Source organism: Brachypodium distachyon, chromosome 3 (genome assembly GCF_000005505.3).
Source record: "Brachypodium distachyon strain Bd21 chromosome 3, Brachypodium_distachyon_v3.0, whole genome shotgun sequence".
NCBI lineage: Eukaryota > Viridiplantae > Streptophyta > Magnoliopsida > Poales > Poaceae > Brachypodium > Brachypodium distachyon.
The window spans coordinates 31,538,063-31,555,533 of NC_016133.3; the positions used below are offsets into that span (position 1 = coordinate 31,538,063).

Sequence of the window (17,471 nt, forward strand, 5' to 3'; positions counted from 1 at the left end):
ATTGGTCTCTCTCCCTATCGATCAATCCGTCTGACCCCGATTTCTTTTCTCCTTATTCCCGTAGCTGCTAACCCTAGTCCAAGACGCCATCCATACTAGAGGTGCCCTGAGCCCACATTGTCCCATACGCACGCCGCCCATCCCTTGTATGGTGATCACCCGACCTCAACTTCCTTCTCTCAACTCATCGACTCCCACCTGCTTGCCACAGTGCACCGCCATGGCCATTGCATTGCCTTCTCCAAAACCACAAGTGGGATGACCACTTCTCTCTGCCTCTCTTTCTTCTCTCAAGTATTGAGCCCTGCTTCTACAACTTGTTTTCTCATGCCAGAGGCAATTTCCACAACTTGTTTTCTCGTGCGCCGCCCGTCGGTTTGTTTCGGTTCTGCTCGAGAAGAACAGAGAACCAAACCAAATTTTTGGTGCACCGATTTTTTTATTAACATATTGAAGGGGAACCGATTGTTCATCGTTTCTTTAGAAAGTTTTTTCTCAAAACCGAACCGACCTAGGCCTGGAAAATAACTTTCTTGGCGATTGTGTCCACTGTTGGAATTCTTTTGTATACAGGAATCCAGCCAAAAACTTACACTTCTTGGGATCACTTCTAGAACAGGAGATTGAAAGGATGGCAACTCATCACTTTAAACTGTGCCAGGTAGGCTGATTAAGCCGAAGACTTTGTGTCCTAAGCTCAAGGAGAACAAGGTGGACATTGGCCTCTGGTTTCCCGTGACCAAGTGATGAGGGTACGGATACTCAAGTGTTGATATCCTACATCAAGATATGCGCGAGGGAGGAGAGGGAGGCAGGCGCACCAAAAGTGAAGATGAAGGATACAAGTTAGAAGAATGTCTTTGTGTGCAAGGGGCAACCAATGACAAGGATGATATGCCCAGGATGCACCACAAGTCGAGTACGAATATGAGGCGCACTAGGACAGCCTACGACGAGTTCGACACGTCTAAGGAGCACCCGGATCTGCGAGTCGATGTTTGAGTCTGAGTGGAATTCTAGTTCTAGTTTGAGTCTGAGTCGAATTCTAGTTTGAGTTAGTCGGAGTCTGTATTGAGTTTGGGCTACTCCTCGTCTATATAAACAAGGGGTACGTCTAGGTTTAGGGTGTGTTGTTGTTCTAGAAAACAACAGGAGTACGGGGTGCCAATGCTAGATGGCTCAAGTGTAAGAATAGTATGTAGGATGTGTACGCCGGCCTTATAGTGAAGGTCGCCGTACATTTGGACAAGTTTGACACGTCAATATTTTTTTAATAGGTTCAGTCAACCCTGCGGGCACGACTTAGTCCTATGTTAGGAGAGACTTTGAGGGGGTCGTTAGCCGGGTGTTTGGGTTGAACGCATCTTCCCAAATCACCTATGGCGAGAGATCTCTAGGGGCCGCCTCGGACTTGGACCGAACTTGTCTTCCCAAGTAGCGAGGTTGGGATACCCTCGAGACTCTAACCCGATCCCTCTACTTCGAGTCGAGGTCGTACTAGACGGCCCGAAACCTCGAAACTAGGCTTCCTAAGTCACGTCCCCGAGGTCGAGTCGAGATTAGGCTCGACCCAAGCACTCGAGAGCGGGCTCCTTAGGTTGCTCTAGCCCTCTCCCCTTTGATCTTATTCCAATGGAGAGTGAATGATACATGCCCCCATGGGGGGTATTTATAGCCTAGAGGTTCATAACAAAAGACCATGGCTACCCTTGAGGGAGAGGGAAAGTGAGGGCAAAGTGGTAAACTCATCCTACACCTTTCTTGGCCCCTACTCAAGCTCCCCTTCTCCTTTAACCAAGGCATGAGCGACTTGACTTGTTGACTCCTTTGACCGGCGCCTAGTTGGCATGGCTACGCCTTGTTGGCAAATTGATCGGTTTTTGGGATTTGTTGACTTGGTCGCCGTCACGTAGGATTACGGCCCGGCCCATGTAAGGATTTTATTATATTACAACAGGGTGAGACCACGTTTTAGCTATTTTCGAGACTCTTGTTGATTGCGAGAAGCATTCATCTGGAATCCTATACACCACATTCGTTTCGATAGGGTGTTTGTTATCTACTGAAATTTCGAGCGTAATCTGTCGTTCCGCTGGGGATTGGAAGATTGCGAAACCGCTTGTGGTCGGCGGACTACTGCGCAAGTGTGTGGTGTTGCGAATTTCCATTGGGTTGTAAGTTCGTCGTGCGGCGACGGGTGAACAGCCGAAGATTTGTAAAATCATACAAGTTATCCATGTTACTCTCTGAGTTGAAAATGTTGGTAGAGTCTATAAACATGATCAAACTTTAAGAAGTTGACATAGGGCAAAGCTAGATCATCTAATAATTTGGAACAGAGAGAGTAAATCGTTATCAGGCATGTTTCTTTTATGTTTCATGAAACTGTTACCTGGTAACTTGCTGAAATTCAGCAACAGTTCAAATTACATTGCTCTCTCTCTCTGCTTGTCAGAATTCAACAAGGAAAACAGTATTTGGAACAAACGATAAAACCTTTTAACCTAGAGCCAAGCATGAGCATCATGCTAGTACTCTGGATTTGACATTTGCAATGATTTCTTCTGCTTCAAGCTTCCCCAGTCCAAATATATTCCTCAGTTCAATCAAAGAAACAAGCTGCATTTTTATCAGGAAAAAAATTCTGTGAAGATGCTACCCGTAAAACGCATTGCCAGATTACACAAATAAGAAGTGTGGGCAAGAATATAAGATCACTTAATTGAACAGAACCAAAATCATTAAAAGCTAGGATACACTTGGCAAGTTGTGTATTGCAGTTAAAAAAAAAGGCTTTGAATGGGTATACTATTGGAAAGTCGATCAACTGTCATGATCTCATTTACCTGCAAAAAATAGCCTGGTATAATCGTAAAGATGCACCATTGGAATACCATCGCATGTGAGGCTGCCGAGTGGGAACATGGGGCTACATGCCAGGGATAGATCGACAGTATTTCCAATTCAAGTAATTTTTAACAAAAGAATTGTATTCAAGTTATATGTGGGACCTGAATGAAGTATTGTTTATGTATATTCAAGGCCACCGAACTTATGCTACACATAATTCATAGTTGTATTTGGCAATAAACCTAATCTCTTGCAGTTTCTCAAATGATACTCAATCTGGTCTTGTTTAAGACCAGATTCTCTCGGCTTAATTTTATCCAGTAGTTGCCCTATTTTTTTTAGAATTCATAGATTCGCGTATGAGACAGTCTAAATATATAAACATTGTTTTTTCTGCAGTTAACGGGTCAGGGTTGGGTTTGTCAAGTTCAGTATCTAAAATCATTTCAGAAGAGTACAGAATTAGTGTGGCTTTACGTCATAATTCTATAAGGAGAAACAGTTAACTAGACAAAATGCAAAGACACATGCAATCACCTTCTCATCATCAAGGCTATCTGAAAGTACTTCTCTTGCATAGGCCGTATAGAGTATCTTTAGATCATCAACCATCAACTCATGATCATACTCTCCACCTATGCAAGCCATGCACAAGAACCAATCATAAGGAAGCTCAACCTCACCAACATATAAATTCAGAAAACTTAACAACTTTACCTAACGAAATAGGTCCAAGCCCACGTGCGAATCGATCGCCTTGAGGGAACTTGCTTAGAACTCTTAGCAGACTATTAAACGCAATGATGCTATTCACTTCATCAATAACCTGCGCTGGGGTGATCCTGCAATCAGTGATCATACAGTCATATGGTTTCATAGGAAGGTAACTTGTTCATGTTCTGCATCAATAAGCTTCAACTTCAAAAGCAAAGTAACATTCAGAGATGGGGTTGACCACTTCTCCTTGGGGATGATAACAAAAAACTTGTGCAATTTGTTAAGCACTTTGGTGGTCTTCTCACATTTTCTTGGAAGTCAAATGGCTCAGTTCTTCTGTAGTTAAATACTCTCTACTAGTGAAAGCAGATCTATCCCTCAAGCATAAACCTCACTTCTATCAGTTCTATGAACTACTCCCTCGGATCCTAAATTATTGTCATGGTTTTAGTTCAAATTGGAAGTAAAACAATGACAAGAATTTGGGATCGGAGGGAGTACATGATAGCGTATATATGAATATAAATAAGTTCTTAACTGTAGGTTTGAATACATATATTATTGCTCACGATAGACAAAACAGTACTGAAAGCCTGCAACTCCAACAAGTCAGCAAACTACAATAACAGGACTGCCCTATGTGTGGCAAAGGTGGCACGTGATGGACAACCTCTTGTTGTGAAGGAGGAAAATGCATTATTCCTAATGTCTACTTGCAACTTAATTTCCTACATTGTATATATCACTACAGATTCTAACAAATATAAACCTATATACCAGCTTTGACAAAAACTGCGTGTCCTTTTCTTAAACCGTTAAGACTGTCGCCTGTCGGTTAGAACATCAATTAAGGCTTTCAAATTCTCATAAAAAAATCAGGTTTTCATGTGAAATGCCAAGTAGTGAAATATTCCAATAGATTTTGCAGAGAATTAGGGTTCATACGCTGTACTGGGTTGCGACTTCAATATGGCTAAAGCTGATGCGATGTTTTCTAGAATCAATTTCTTCGCATGCTCCCTGAACATGTCAGCAGCAACCTGAAAGAAGTTTAAATATCAGATTCCAACACAACACGCTTGGATTGATGCCATTTGTCATTTCCACTCATGCTTAGATGAGGCTGTGGCGATCCCCTGGAGGGATGGGTGAACTCTCTTGTTCCTTTATCTCCTTGGTAATATAATCTGACCTTTTTTTTTTCTCAAATGCACAACTAAGTGTGCGTATTTTGTATTAGAAAAAAATACCAAGATGGCGCGGGTGTTAAAAAACCCGACAGAAAAAACAAAAATAGAAGTGGCCAGAGGCCGGAAACGAACAAAACAAAACTGTGAGAAGGGTTACCTCATCAAAAAGTTTATACGCGAGTTGTGATCTCCTTAGTTCAATGAGCGTGCCTATGTCAAGACCTAGAGAAAAAGAATATGTCAGAGGTGAGAATGTTAAAAAATGGAACAAGTAATATATCAGGTATTGGTGCAATAATTGAAGATACCATTACTATCTTCCCTGATCTAAATCTTATCTACTTGGTAACGCCAGATCTAGTGAGCACAATATAACTTAAGAATGGCACTGATGCCTACAAAAGACAATGTAAGTAAGCATCACCTCTTCCAATAGACTTGAGTTCCGATGCGTATAAAGTTTTAGCATTCTCCCGCATAGCAATATCGATCTGCCAAAACATCATGACAATGTAACATAACAACTACGATGCCAAACAAGACATAGAAATTCAGGAACGAGCACCAAAGAAATATAGAACAACCGTGATTGAATTTCGGTTGAAAAAGGAGTATTTGTTTATCCAATACTTGTAACCTAAACTAGTGGCTCCGAGAGTTTGGAATTCCAGCCAAACCCTCTGGACCATCCATTGCATCATGAACGGCATATAATTATGCAATGAGCATGCTCAGCATTCTTTAAGAGGCCTCTCACTGTACTACTGTAGAAACTGTTAAAATTAATGGGTGCAATTACACTCCAATGTTAAGTGCTAATAATCAAAACGACATAATGGATATAGCGCTCTGCTTTCTCCATAAGATGAAGCCATAAAAGTGAGGTATGCTGTGCACAATAGTAAATGGATGACGATTATCTTTACACATGTACCTGATAATCCGTGATCCCAAAAAGATGTTTCCATGGAAGTAGGAAGTCTGATGCATCTCCGAAGACAAGATTTGACACAAAAATTAACTTCTGGAATGCCTATGAAATATTTCCCATGGTCAAAATTAGGATTTAAAAGACAATTTTGTGTATCCATTTATGCTTATATACTCCCAAGAAGAAACACTTACATTGAGCCTCTCTTTGTATAAGCGTCTACCAATCTATTACATCGAGCAAAGTGAAAGGCATAAGGAGGCAGAGCGAAAACAGAGTAAATGTGAAAATGGTGAGTAAAGTCATAAGAACACCTGATAGATACTAAGATATAGAAGGGCTTGGATCATGAGGCAATACCGCCATGTGCATATTTGCAGCATCTACATCATTGAGTCCAAGAGCTCTTTTAAATTTTATAATAGCCTCCACCTCATTACCTTTGAGATCTTCATGTCCTGGAGGAAGTACTGAGTAAACAAAGCTGTGGAAAGAATGGATAGAAGAAAGTATAAGCGAATGGCTAATGTTCATCACATTGCCAGATTGTTAAGATGTGGACTATATACAGGTAAGGATTTCAACATTTACTTAAGGGGAAAATGCTGTCAAATTAGCAGTAGAGAGAGTCAATGCCACAAGATCAAAATGATGTAATCTGAATTATATAGCTAAGTAAACAAGATAGCATGTCTGAGATTAGTAAAGGGCTAATGGCCACCAAGGAACATTGCTTGTAGTAGGATAAATGCGACAACAGGCACTAATTCCCCGGGAATTTTGCAGAAAACAACATTTTTGTTAAGTTTGTCAAATTAATATGACAAGACATACAGGAACAGTTGCAAGGCATATCCTGTATACACAGACGTGTCATTATGTCTCTAAAAAAGTGTCATTATGAGAAATATGCAGTTAAATCTTGTTCCCTTGCACCAAAAAGTCTCTCTCAAAGTATTTAGCAGATCTGCTATATGAAAACGATATGAGTAAATATGTCACTAAATTATTGAAGCTAATGAGTATTATTATTTGACAACGATTTTGACATCAGTGAATCAAGAATAGTATTATTTTTCGAAATATGGTAACGTCAAACATCCATGGGATTTACATCTGTTTGCCAGAAGATAGTAGTATATCCAGGAACTGATTCAACTGAATGCCAAAGAATCTACTAGCTCTGGCCAAATAGAAGTCATATGATAAATGTGCAGTTTAATCTTGCTGACTTGAATTGATAATATATCTCGAAATGACAAGATAAGTAGAGTAGTCATATAAAAATGATATAATTGAAAAATGCCACCAGGAGTATTTTGTACACGTTTTAGTTTTATGTACCTTCTCCCTCATACTAAAGCACAAAATTGCATACTGATATCTACTAAATGTCAAAAGTGACACCCTTTCTTGTGAACAGAGAGGGTGATTGCTTGGACAGGGATAGGGGAAAGATGCTAGTTTAAATACCTCCCTCGAGGGGCAAGAAGGTAGTGGTAATAATTCAGGGAATTGATAATTAGTTCCATATACAATCTCCATGGTAGTTAAAAGCCAATATCACTTCACTTGTGCATAACCATGTTCACAGCCATGGAAAACAACTGCACAATATCAAAGATATCAAGATCAAGAGGCTCACCTGCCATACAAGTCGCAGAGCTCTGATTTGAAGGCTGCGTCTTCTGTACTAACTCCATATCTAGAACAAAATAAAATGATAAGATAATGGAGAAAGAGCGACACATCAAATATTTCAATGCTAAGTTTAACAGGTATGATTATACAAGTATACAAATCACATCACCAGGACAGAACTCTAGCTCTTCCGTACATGATTAACTATAAGTCCCCAAATTATACTTTCATCTTTGACTGAAAAAAGTATACACCAATATTTTTGGCACAGCACAGCACCCTACTCATTAGATATTTTAAGAGACGACATTGCGAGCGTAAGAAGATGCTTATTATCACAACAAAAGCTTGAGAATTGAGATAGTGAAACGGATGCCAGTACTACTACAAAGTACAAGCCACTGAAGCGCAAAAACCAATGCAGCAATTATAAAGGGGAGATCGAAACTCACTTCTTCGCGATGGCCTCCACGTCGCCGGTCTCCAGCTTGGTGGGGTCGTCGCAGCCGGCGACGTAGTTGTGCAGCCCCACGGCGGCGACATCGGGCACCACGGAATTCACCGCGGCAGCCCCCGCGAGGCTGGCCGCCCCCAGCACGGCCGCGCCCGCGACCGCCGCGGTCCGCGAGCCACCGCCGTATTTGGTCCCGAGGCCGTACCCGGCCGTCGCCGCGGCCGCGACGACCGCGAGCTCCACCACCGCCCGCGCCGCGGGCGGCAGCGCCTCCACCAGCGGCTGCACGCCCGTGAGCTCCTTCCGGCCGCCGAACACCTGTTCACCCTTGGCCGCCGCCGCGCAGCGGAACCGCCGGCCGCGGAGGCGGGCGGCAGTGGGGCTGCTCCGCGGGGCGGACGCGGCGGCAGCGGCAGCGCGGGGCGAGGGCTTGGCGGATACGAGCGAGAACTCCATTCTTGCTAGCTAGCTTGGGCCTTGGGCGATCACCCCTGCGTCGGTCGAACGATGTATGGTCGCGGCGGCTTCCATGGGCTTTAACGGCGACATCATATGGCTGCGCGGCGAAATAGATGGAGCGATGGGTGAGTTTGCGGCTTCCAAGTATGGCTCCCGGATTTCAAAGCTCGCGGCCAGGAAACATTTGTCCTTTCGAATTTGGATATACTTTTAGTTCCATCATATCATATGACGGGGTTAATTGGATCCACGGCATTTTCTATTTCACCCGTTTGGAGATATGTCATTATAAAAACTTGATTTGAAGAAATGTCATTCTAACTTTTTTATACCACTATCAATGCCATTCTCTCCACTTAAGACCAATAAGTGTTCAAAAAATACATGTATTTCAGCATGTACAACAGTATTTACCATAATATATCCATATTTACGACGTTCATCAGTACGTTCGAGTCTTCCAGGCGCCATAAAGGTTAAAAAAAAATCAAATTTGGCCCAAAATTCAATCTTTTCAGAAAAATCTATAAAAATTACAGAAAATAAAAAACAGTAATACGAGTCCACTGTTGGGGACGGGATATGAGGAACAAGTGGGGATCAATAAGAGGAATAAAACTGTTTGACTTCGGATGGGAAAAAATTGTTCGTATAGAGCTATGTCTATACGTATTTAGACAGTATATGTGCTGGTATTGGACAAAATGGCATGGATAGAAGTATACAAAAATTAGAGTGGCATTTCTCCAAGTCAAATTTTTATAATGGCGTATCTCCAACCGTTGGAACAGAGAGTGGCATAAATCCAATTAACCATTTTTAATGTGGTGGTAGTGGATGACTCCTTCCTGCATCAGGGTCATCGGACGCATTTCTCTGTTAAAACTTAGAAACAGGTCATGGAACAAAAATAATGTCTCCCTCCGGTCAAATTACTTGTCGAAATATTACATGTATATAGACGTTTCTTAATACATTCATATTTGGGTAAATTTGAGACAAGTAATATGGGTCGGAGGAAGTATAACAAATTCAAAAGTTAGAACGGAAGAGCACGACCATTAGTACGGCTTTTCTTTAAAATTTATAATGTGTTCGTTTCATGGTAAAAATGCATCTGTGTGTTTTCAGATGATTGGAGATTCGAAATTTAGTCTTTCTTTTTTTTTTTACCAGTTTCTTGGCCTCGCAAAAACAAATCCAGTTTTTTTCTTGCTCGTGGCTTTGACGTAAGCATTCGAATGTTATCGATATCTCTAATCCCAGGAATCTTTCTAGCAAGGAATTCCCTTGTAGCAATTCAATGGTAGAATGTAGTTTTGTAAAGGCACAATAGGATGCATGTTTGCACGTAGTATTATTTTTAGAGAAAGTATGCACTTTATTGATCACATAAACATGGTCATTAAAAACAATTACCCGGATACACTCTGAAACGTCATTGTGCCAGTGCCAGACTACGTGAACAAAATTGGTCACAGGAGCTAGCCCGTTCGACGAACGACTAGTAGTACAACAGAGCTGGAAACCTTCAGCCGATTGCTTGATGTCAAAAACTAGCCCCGCACCCCAGCCGGCCGTAACAAAACAAGACGGACGATCACATGCACGGGCAGGGAGAGCCCGCACACTGACAAACATCTCGGGGTCGTCACCGTCACGCTCAAACACTCGTGACCCCGCGAGGCCACGATCCCGAAGATCAGAGACCAATGGCCCTCGCCGCCGGCACCGAAGCCTAGCAACGTATCGCCGCAGCTCCGACTCCATTGCCTCGTGCATCGTCGTTGAAGAAGAAGACGCGAGCCTGCAACTGCAAGTGGAGTCCCGCATTTTGAGAGATAATAATATCTCTCCAAGCACTTTGAGAGGGTCCCTTCATCACATCAGCCTTTAATCTTTAGCCGTCACCAAGATACGTACCCTCTACCCTCCATATCGTCAGGCGCTTCCGGACCTGATCTGACCTGACTATCTCGAAAAGACTCGCCGCCACACATCAGACATCTTCGCACGGATGGATCAGATTCAGACCGTGATTCACGCTCTAATCCAATCAGCGGTCTCAACTCCAGCGAGAGAGAGAGAATCAACGGCTTCAGGCTCACGATCAACGTAATCACGGATTGATGTGCCTTGGCAGCCCATGTTAAAAGGAGAGGAAAGATAAAGACAAAGGCGGTGTCTGATTTTCTTCTTTATCAACCCAACCACCGAACTACCCAAGGCTGTTGGCCCCTGCGATGATGGCTTGCGGTAGAGTAAAGTTCAGCTCGACATTGCCAATGCCTGTCGTCAGTCGCCCGCAGGGGTCACATCGCAGCCGTCTGGTTTCCTGCCCCTGTCCGCGACCGCCGGCCGATCAGTGGGCAGACAGCATTGTACCCAAAAGCCGAAACCTGGTAGTACTATCTTTTCTTCTAGTAAATATCTTTGTTGCACGGATTCAACTTAGGACTAGCTGTACTGCTGTAGCTGGCCGATGAACACGGACCGGCACTCGTATGGTTTTGGCTATGTTTGATTCGTTATAAAGTACCCCTTAGTTCCATACCAAGTGATTTAAATTTGTTTAAATATGGACGTATCTATATATTAAAATACGTCTAGATACATGTAATATTTCGGCACTTAATATGAGATGGAGTATATTTTTTGTGCCTTGACTTGTCGAAAAGTACGATGACCATTCAGTTTTTATCATATATATTTTTGTTTCCAGCCATTGAAACCTGTCTAAAACAGTTTTGGTGTCAACGTGGCATCGTTTCCCAACGACTTGCCATGTTGCCATTAGATTTTTTTTCAGCATCGCCTCCATTTATTTTTGCCTAAAAAACAAACAAAAAAACTCAAGTAGAGTCACGCCAGCAGGAAGTTATGGTCCGACCAGATAGTCAACCAAAAACCAACATGACCTACCCATATGGCAAGTGGGAGAAATCATGTCAGGTTGGCAACGAAACCGCTTCAGATCGGACGGGTTGAGGGGCCATTGATATCCGGTTTCGACAGTTGTGAGATGAAAAATATAAGAAAAAAAATTGATGTACCATTTAAGTACTTTTTGACAAGTCGAGAGACAATAAAAAAATCACCATTGTCTGATGCGCCACGTCAGTCCATACTGTTTTAAAAACCCTACTGGACCATCGATTGAACCATAAGTACGAACTTACTGTTCCGTTTCTGTCTTTTAATGGAGTGCAGCCACATGTTTGCTGGCGGATGGAAAAAAGCACACAAAAACAAATTAAAAAACTATGAAATATGATTATGCAAAGAGGAAACCACACACGTACATGAAGCCAAAAGAAATAAAAAAAATGCACATGATTAATGAATGTTTGCACCTACAATGAATCTGTACCGAGTGTTGCTTCAGTACAAGAATTGCAAGTAAGACCGATTGTTCTAAAAAAAGGTGACAACTGCATTTTAACACATCGGGTATATAATCGCTCTCCAAGGGTTACAAATGGTATCATATCGTCTTGATGTACCATTTTCTTCTTACGTTTCACGCTGGACCTACCTAAAAGAGTGGGGGCAGGATCGTATCTTCTTGTAGGCAGACACACAGGTGCCGTCGTCTCACAGTCTCAACCGAATCAGCACTTGGGTTTGCTTCGCCGTTCTTCTTCTCCGGGACTCCAGCCCAGCTGCACCCATCCGAATCGGTTGGCCCGTCCCTGCAACCGTGACCAAACTGCCCGAGGTGTACTCCACGTCAAATCCACCGAATCCATGGCTCGTGCGCGCGCTAGTATACTATACCAGGTACCAACACACACTTGCACCAGTACCCTACCATTCATCTCCTACCGGCTACCACCACCAGCGCCCGCTTCACTCCCTGTACCAATTAATCCTTCCCGGGCTTCCCTTGCCTTGCACATCTCGACAAGCAAAGCAGACTCTGCTGACGTAGGATCGATTAGTTTATGCTTTATACGCTGATCGGTAGGAAGTGTGCTACTGCTGCGTCGTTTCAGCTGGGTTTTTTTTTCCTGCATGTTGCTTAATCGACGCGAGCTGATCAGCTGATCGAGGACGGAACGCCATGAATAAGCAGAGGCGCGAGCTTCGGCCACGGCTACGGCGATGGCTGTTGGTTCTTGCGGTGGTGCTGTGCTCGTGCATGGCGACGACGGCGGCGGCGGATGTGCCGTTGTCGGAGCTGGAGGCGTACCGCTCCGAGCGCGGCGGGCTCGTGGCGCTTCGGGACGGGCTACGGTCAGCCCGGGACCTGCACTCCAACTGGACGGGCCCGCCCTGCCACGGCGACCGCAGCCGGTGGTACGGCGTCTCCTGCGACGCCGACGGGCGCGTCGTCGCGCTCTCCCTCCGTGGCGCGCAGCTCACGGGCGCGCTCCCCGGCAACGCGCTGTCCGGCGTGACCCGGCTGGCCGCGCTCAGCCTGCGCGACAACGCCATCCACGGCGCGCTCCCGGGCCTCCAGGGGCTGCACGCGCTCCGCGTGCTCGACCTCTCCAGCAACCGCTTCTCGGGCCCCATCCCGACGCGGTACGCGGAGGCGCTCCCTGAGCTCGCGCGGCTCCAGCTCCAGGACAACCTGCTCACCGGCACCGTCCCGCCCTTCGCACAGGCGACGCTGCGGGGATTCAACGTGTCCTACAACTTCCTCCGCGGCGAAGTCCCGGACACCCTCGCGCTCCGCCGGTTCCCCGCCAGCGCGTTCGCGCACAACCTCGAGCTCTGCGGCGAGGCCGTGCTGAACGCCCCCTGCGACGCGTCCTCCGATCATGCTTCCGCCTTTGGCAGCGGCGGAGGAAGGCGGGACGGTGGTCCGGCTGTCAGGCCGGACAAGGACGGCGGGGGGGAGTTCTCCAGGCCGCGTTTCAGGCTGGCGGCGTGGAGCGTGGTGGTGATCGCGCTCATCGCCGCGGCGGTGCCGTTCGCGGCCGTGCTCATCTTCCTGCATCAGACCAGGAAGAGCCGCCGCGAGGTTCGTCTAGGAGGCCGCCGAGACACTCATGCGGGAGGAGGAGCGGCCGCGGAGGCCGAGATAGTCAAGGACAAAAAGGCGGCGGCGGAGCAAGGCAAAGACAGCGGCAGCGGCAGCGGTGGCCGGAACGCGCAGGCCGCGCAGCTGCAGTTCTTCCGCGCCGAGGACGGGGATAACAAGGCGGGCGGCCTCGGCTTGGACCTCGACGAGCTGTTCCGGTCGACGGCGGAGATGCTGGGCAAGGGGCGGCTGGGGATCACCTACCGCGTCACGCTCGCGGCGCCCGCCGGCGCCGTGGTGGTGGTGAAGCGGCTGCGCAACATGGGGCACGTGCCGCGCAAGGACTTCGCGCACACCATGCAGCTCCTGGCCAAGCTCCGGCACGAGAACGTCGTGGGCGTCGTCGCCTGCTACCACTCCAGGGACGAGAAGCTCGTCGTCTACGACCACGTCCCCGGCCGCAGTCTCTTCCAGCTCCTCCACGGTACGTAGTCACTAGTCCTCCACTCCTCCATTAAATTGAGAATCTGGCCATTGTTAAGTGGCGATTTGGTGAGATGGATCGATGGAGCTCTGCTTTTTTGCAGGGAACAGAGGCGAAGGCAGGACACCGCTGACGTGGCAGGCGAGGCTGTCGATCGCCAAGGGCACGGCGCGCGGGCTGGTGTACCTGCACCGCTCCCTGCCTTTCTTCCACCGGCCGCCGCACGGCAACCTCAAATCCTCCAACATCATCGTCCTCTTCTCTTCTTCCCCCGACGGCAAGCACCATGGCCACGTGGTGCCGAAGCTGACGGACCACGGGTACCACCCGCTCCTCCTCCCGCACCACGCGCACCGGCTGGCGGCGGGCAAGTGCCCGGAGGCGCGGGGGAAACGGCGGCTCTCTTCCCGCGCCGACGTGTACTGCCTGGGGCTCGTGCTGCTGGAGGTGGTGACGGGGAAGGTGCCCGTGGACGAGGCCGACGGCGACCTGGCGGAGTGGGCGCGGCTGGCGCTGAGCCACGAGTGGTCCACGGACATCCTCGACGCCGAGATCGCCGGCGAGCGGGGCCTGCACGGGGACATGCTCAGGCTCACGGAGGTCGCGCTGCTCTGCGCCGCCGTCGAGCCCGACCGCCGGCCAAAGATGCCCGACGTGGTCAGGATGATCGATGCGATCGGCGACGCCGGGCACGGGGAAGAAGGGAGGCGGGAACTCGCCGTGCGCTGAGCTTCGGCTGTACGGGGTATGTATCTTATCATGTTTCGCGTCTTTGCTCTGTAGTTCTTCCTCGAAGGTATCATGGTAATCGATCGAAGAGTAGGCTCGATGCTTTCAGATCGATCCTCTGATACACATGCGATGGGATGTAAAGTCATTTTGTAACTCCTGGGGAGAAAACGAAGAGAAATTTTCTGAACGATGGAAAAGACCATGCACGCTCTCGAAAAAGGAAAAGATGATCCTCTGTTCAAGGACATCGGCAATGTGAACCACCGAACTTCTCCATCAACCTGTGACAACTGGTTGTCCCGGTTCTTCGTCGTTTGAACTTCGACGTAGACTCCAAATTTATGCACCATAACAGTGTTGTACTTGGCCACAAGAATAGAAAAAATAGATAATATATGTTTGAATAGTTTTGCTGGGGAGTGTGAGTGTAGTGCCTAACAATACCTTCAGACTTGCAATATGATTCAAACTCATTAGAACAAAATTCCATCCCATTATCAGCGAAGCTTCTTTACCTTTCTTTCAGTTTGCCTTTCAACCATAGTCTTCCATTCTTTAAATGCTGAAATGCTTCTGATTTATGCTTCAAGAAATAATGCCAAACTCTTCATATCTACGGTCTAAATTTTACGAAAGTTATCGTAAGGTCCAGATTTATCGATCTATTATATAATTAGAGTAAATTTCACAAAACCACACATATTGGGGTGGTTTTTTTCATGCAGGCACCATTTTTGCTAATTTGCCCAGAAACCACACATTTCCGGTCACAATGTAGCAACAAGCCCATAATGATGCGATTAAGCGAGTTGACAATTTTGGAAACCACACATTTCCAGTCACAATCTGCCCCTTGCCTACCCGCAACGCCTGCCGCCTGCCCGCGCCCCGCCGCCCCTGCTTGCCTACAAGCGCCCGCGCGCCACCGCCTCCGCTTGGCCAAGTCGGAGCTCGGGAAGCTCCCCTCACTCCCGGAGCCATTGATGGCGACATCATCTTCCGACGGGTGTGGTTACCGAGCTAACGGGTCGAGTCGGGTTCGTCTGACGTGTCATCTGACATGTGGGCCCAAAGTGTAAGGAAAACCGTCATAACATTGAACTATTTTTGCAATCTATACAGAGAAAATGTAATTTCATTTTGTATTTCAATTTTCAAACACAAAATGGTATGGTTTTGTATTTCAGCTAGTGTAGAAATTTGTACAATCTAATTGCTTGACCGTCACGATTTGAACCAACCAAAGTGAATGACGTAGATATTGTGTTTCTGACAGAGCTGTCTCCAGAAATTAGGGGCCTTCGAACGAAATTGAAAATTGATTCTTAAATTTGGAGACATCAATTGATTAAACCTAAGAATTGAAATCGATTGAATTTGTTCAATGAACCAATGAAGATCGACCTGATCATGATCTGGAATTTGATCGGCTCAGGCCACCCTCACCTATTTGCCTCATGCCGTGATCGGCTCAGTCCACCCTCACCTATTTGCCTCATGCCGAACTGAAGCACCACACTGAGAACGTAGGCGCCGAGCCGCAGGGCCAGACGGAGATCGGAGATCGGAGAGACGGAGATCGCAACAGATGATCTTGGAGCCTGACTGGAGATTGTTAAGTCGCCATGCTGTTGCGCAGCCCCGTGAGAGTTGGGGAAACGAACAGACGAAGCAATAGAACAAACGCAGGGATTTCTTCGTGCACCCGTTGGCCCGTTGGTTGACTGCATGATTGACTATTTTTTTCCCTCCGCTAATCACTCCTCAATCCTAACTAACTGGTGCGATTTGGAGGCCCCAATTTTTGTGGGGGGGCTGAGCGATCGTGCACTTAGCGACGGCCCTGGTTTCTGATGGCCGATCGATGCATCGATGGGTGTCCATGTTGCCTACGGCTTAGAGTTCTGCTCGAAACTATTTGCACCTCCAAGTACACGTGAGCTGTTGGTTGTTTAACATATTCGTGAATTGCATGGAGTAGTTGTGATTCCTCCCATCAGAATTCAGTTCGGATGCTACGATTAGATCAGACTTCATAACAAATCTAGACCGTAGGTTACATATTAGATTGTTTTCAAGCGATGAGTTTGATTTATTCTCAGTCGTATGATAACTTTGAAACAATCTACACCGTAGAATTTCTGCTATTTTAATTAGATATTCTGCTACTTTAATTAGATATTAGATTGTAATTAAATGCAAATTCTTTACCTGGACGGTGGTAGATCATCACTGCCGACAATCTACCCGAAAGACGGTGGTGCTCGACTAGATCCTCACTGCTGACAATATACCCTTGGGCGTTGGCTGCACAACAGCTTTCGTAGGCATATCCAGCCTGCACTTTTGAAGGCACCACAATTTCATGAAGGAGGTATGGGGTTTAATCCAAGCTCGAGGCAATGCCACGGCTACCCAACCCGAAAGACGACACAACAGCGGCCGTCTCGTCTACACTTGGTGGAGTGTGTGGAAGAAGCGCAACGGGAGATTTTTTTTTTTCAAGGGCTCGTTGATGCAGGCGTTGGAGCCTTGGAGGTGGCTTTGCTTGTTTGGGAAGTAATTTAGAGTTGGACCCGTGTGTGTTCCAGTGACCTCGGAGATTAGACTTTTCGGTTTTGGGAACTTTTATTTTCCTTTGTTCCCCATTGTAACCTCTGGGGGTTTATATTGGATCTTGCTTTTCTTCTAATCGAGTGACTGAGATCGACCGTCTTTTCATAAATAAAAAATTTGTTCGATTTCTTGTCTTCTCTTTTGTCCAAGTTTTATGTCAATCTAACATCAAATACTAGACATCACTCGAGTGATTATTCTATTTTGCACACTCAAATTCGTGACCTTCGGATTCGTCCTACCATCCCCCGACTCCAGCGAAAAATTCTATTTCCACCGGCGGTAGGATCTCAGAGCAAAACTTTGGCCTCAGCCCTTTGTGACAACGAGCGCTATGCAGCCCATGCGGAGGCCGGGTGACAATGCAAATGAGCGATCCCAATAAGTACTTTTGGACAACAATTTTAAATTATTAAGTAAAAAATGTA

The 17,471-nt window shown here is 46.3% G+C and overlaps 2 protein-coding genes across 2 annotated transcripts; one reads left to right on the forward strand and one right to left on the reverse strand.

The window, feature by feature from the left end:
* Positions 1–2,303: 2,303 nt before the first annotated feature.
* LOC100829726 (protein TIC110, chloroplastic) lies at positions 2,304–8,290 on the reverse strand. Its single transcript, XM_010236557.3, has 11 exons — positions 7,782–8,290; positions 7,334–7,393; positions 6,049–6,172; positions 5,883–5,915; positions 5,692–5,790; positions 5,182–5,248; positions 4,915–4,979; positions 4,513–4,607; positions 3,568–3,692; positions 3,388–3,485; positions 2,304–2,619 (listed from the first exon to the last, which is right to left on the reverse strand). Exons 1-11 carry the CDS (start codon positions 8,237–8,239, stop codon positions 2,524–2,526), a joined length of 1,320 nt encoding a protein of 439 aa, XP_010234859.1. The 5' UTR covers positions 8,240–8,290; the 3' UTR covers positions 2,304–2,523.
* Positions 8,291–11,711: 3,421 nt separating this feature from the next.
* LOC100823074 (probable inactive receptor kinase At3g02880) lies at positions 11,712–17,171 on the forward strand. Its single transcript, XM_003571888.4, has 3 exons — positions 11,712–13,695; positions 13,799–14,440; positions 16,746–17,171. Exons 1-2 carry the CDS (start codon positions 12,306–12,308, stop codon positions 14,422–14,424), a joined length of 2,016 nt encoding a protein of 671 aa, XP_003571936.1. The 5' UTR covers positions 11,712–12,305; the 3' UTR covers positions 14,425–14,440; positions 16,746–17,171.
* The last annotated feature ends 300 nt before the right edge of the window (positions 17,172–17,471 follow it).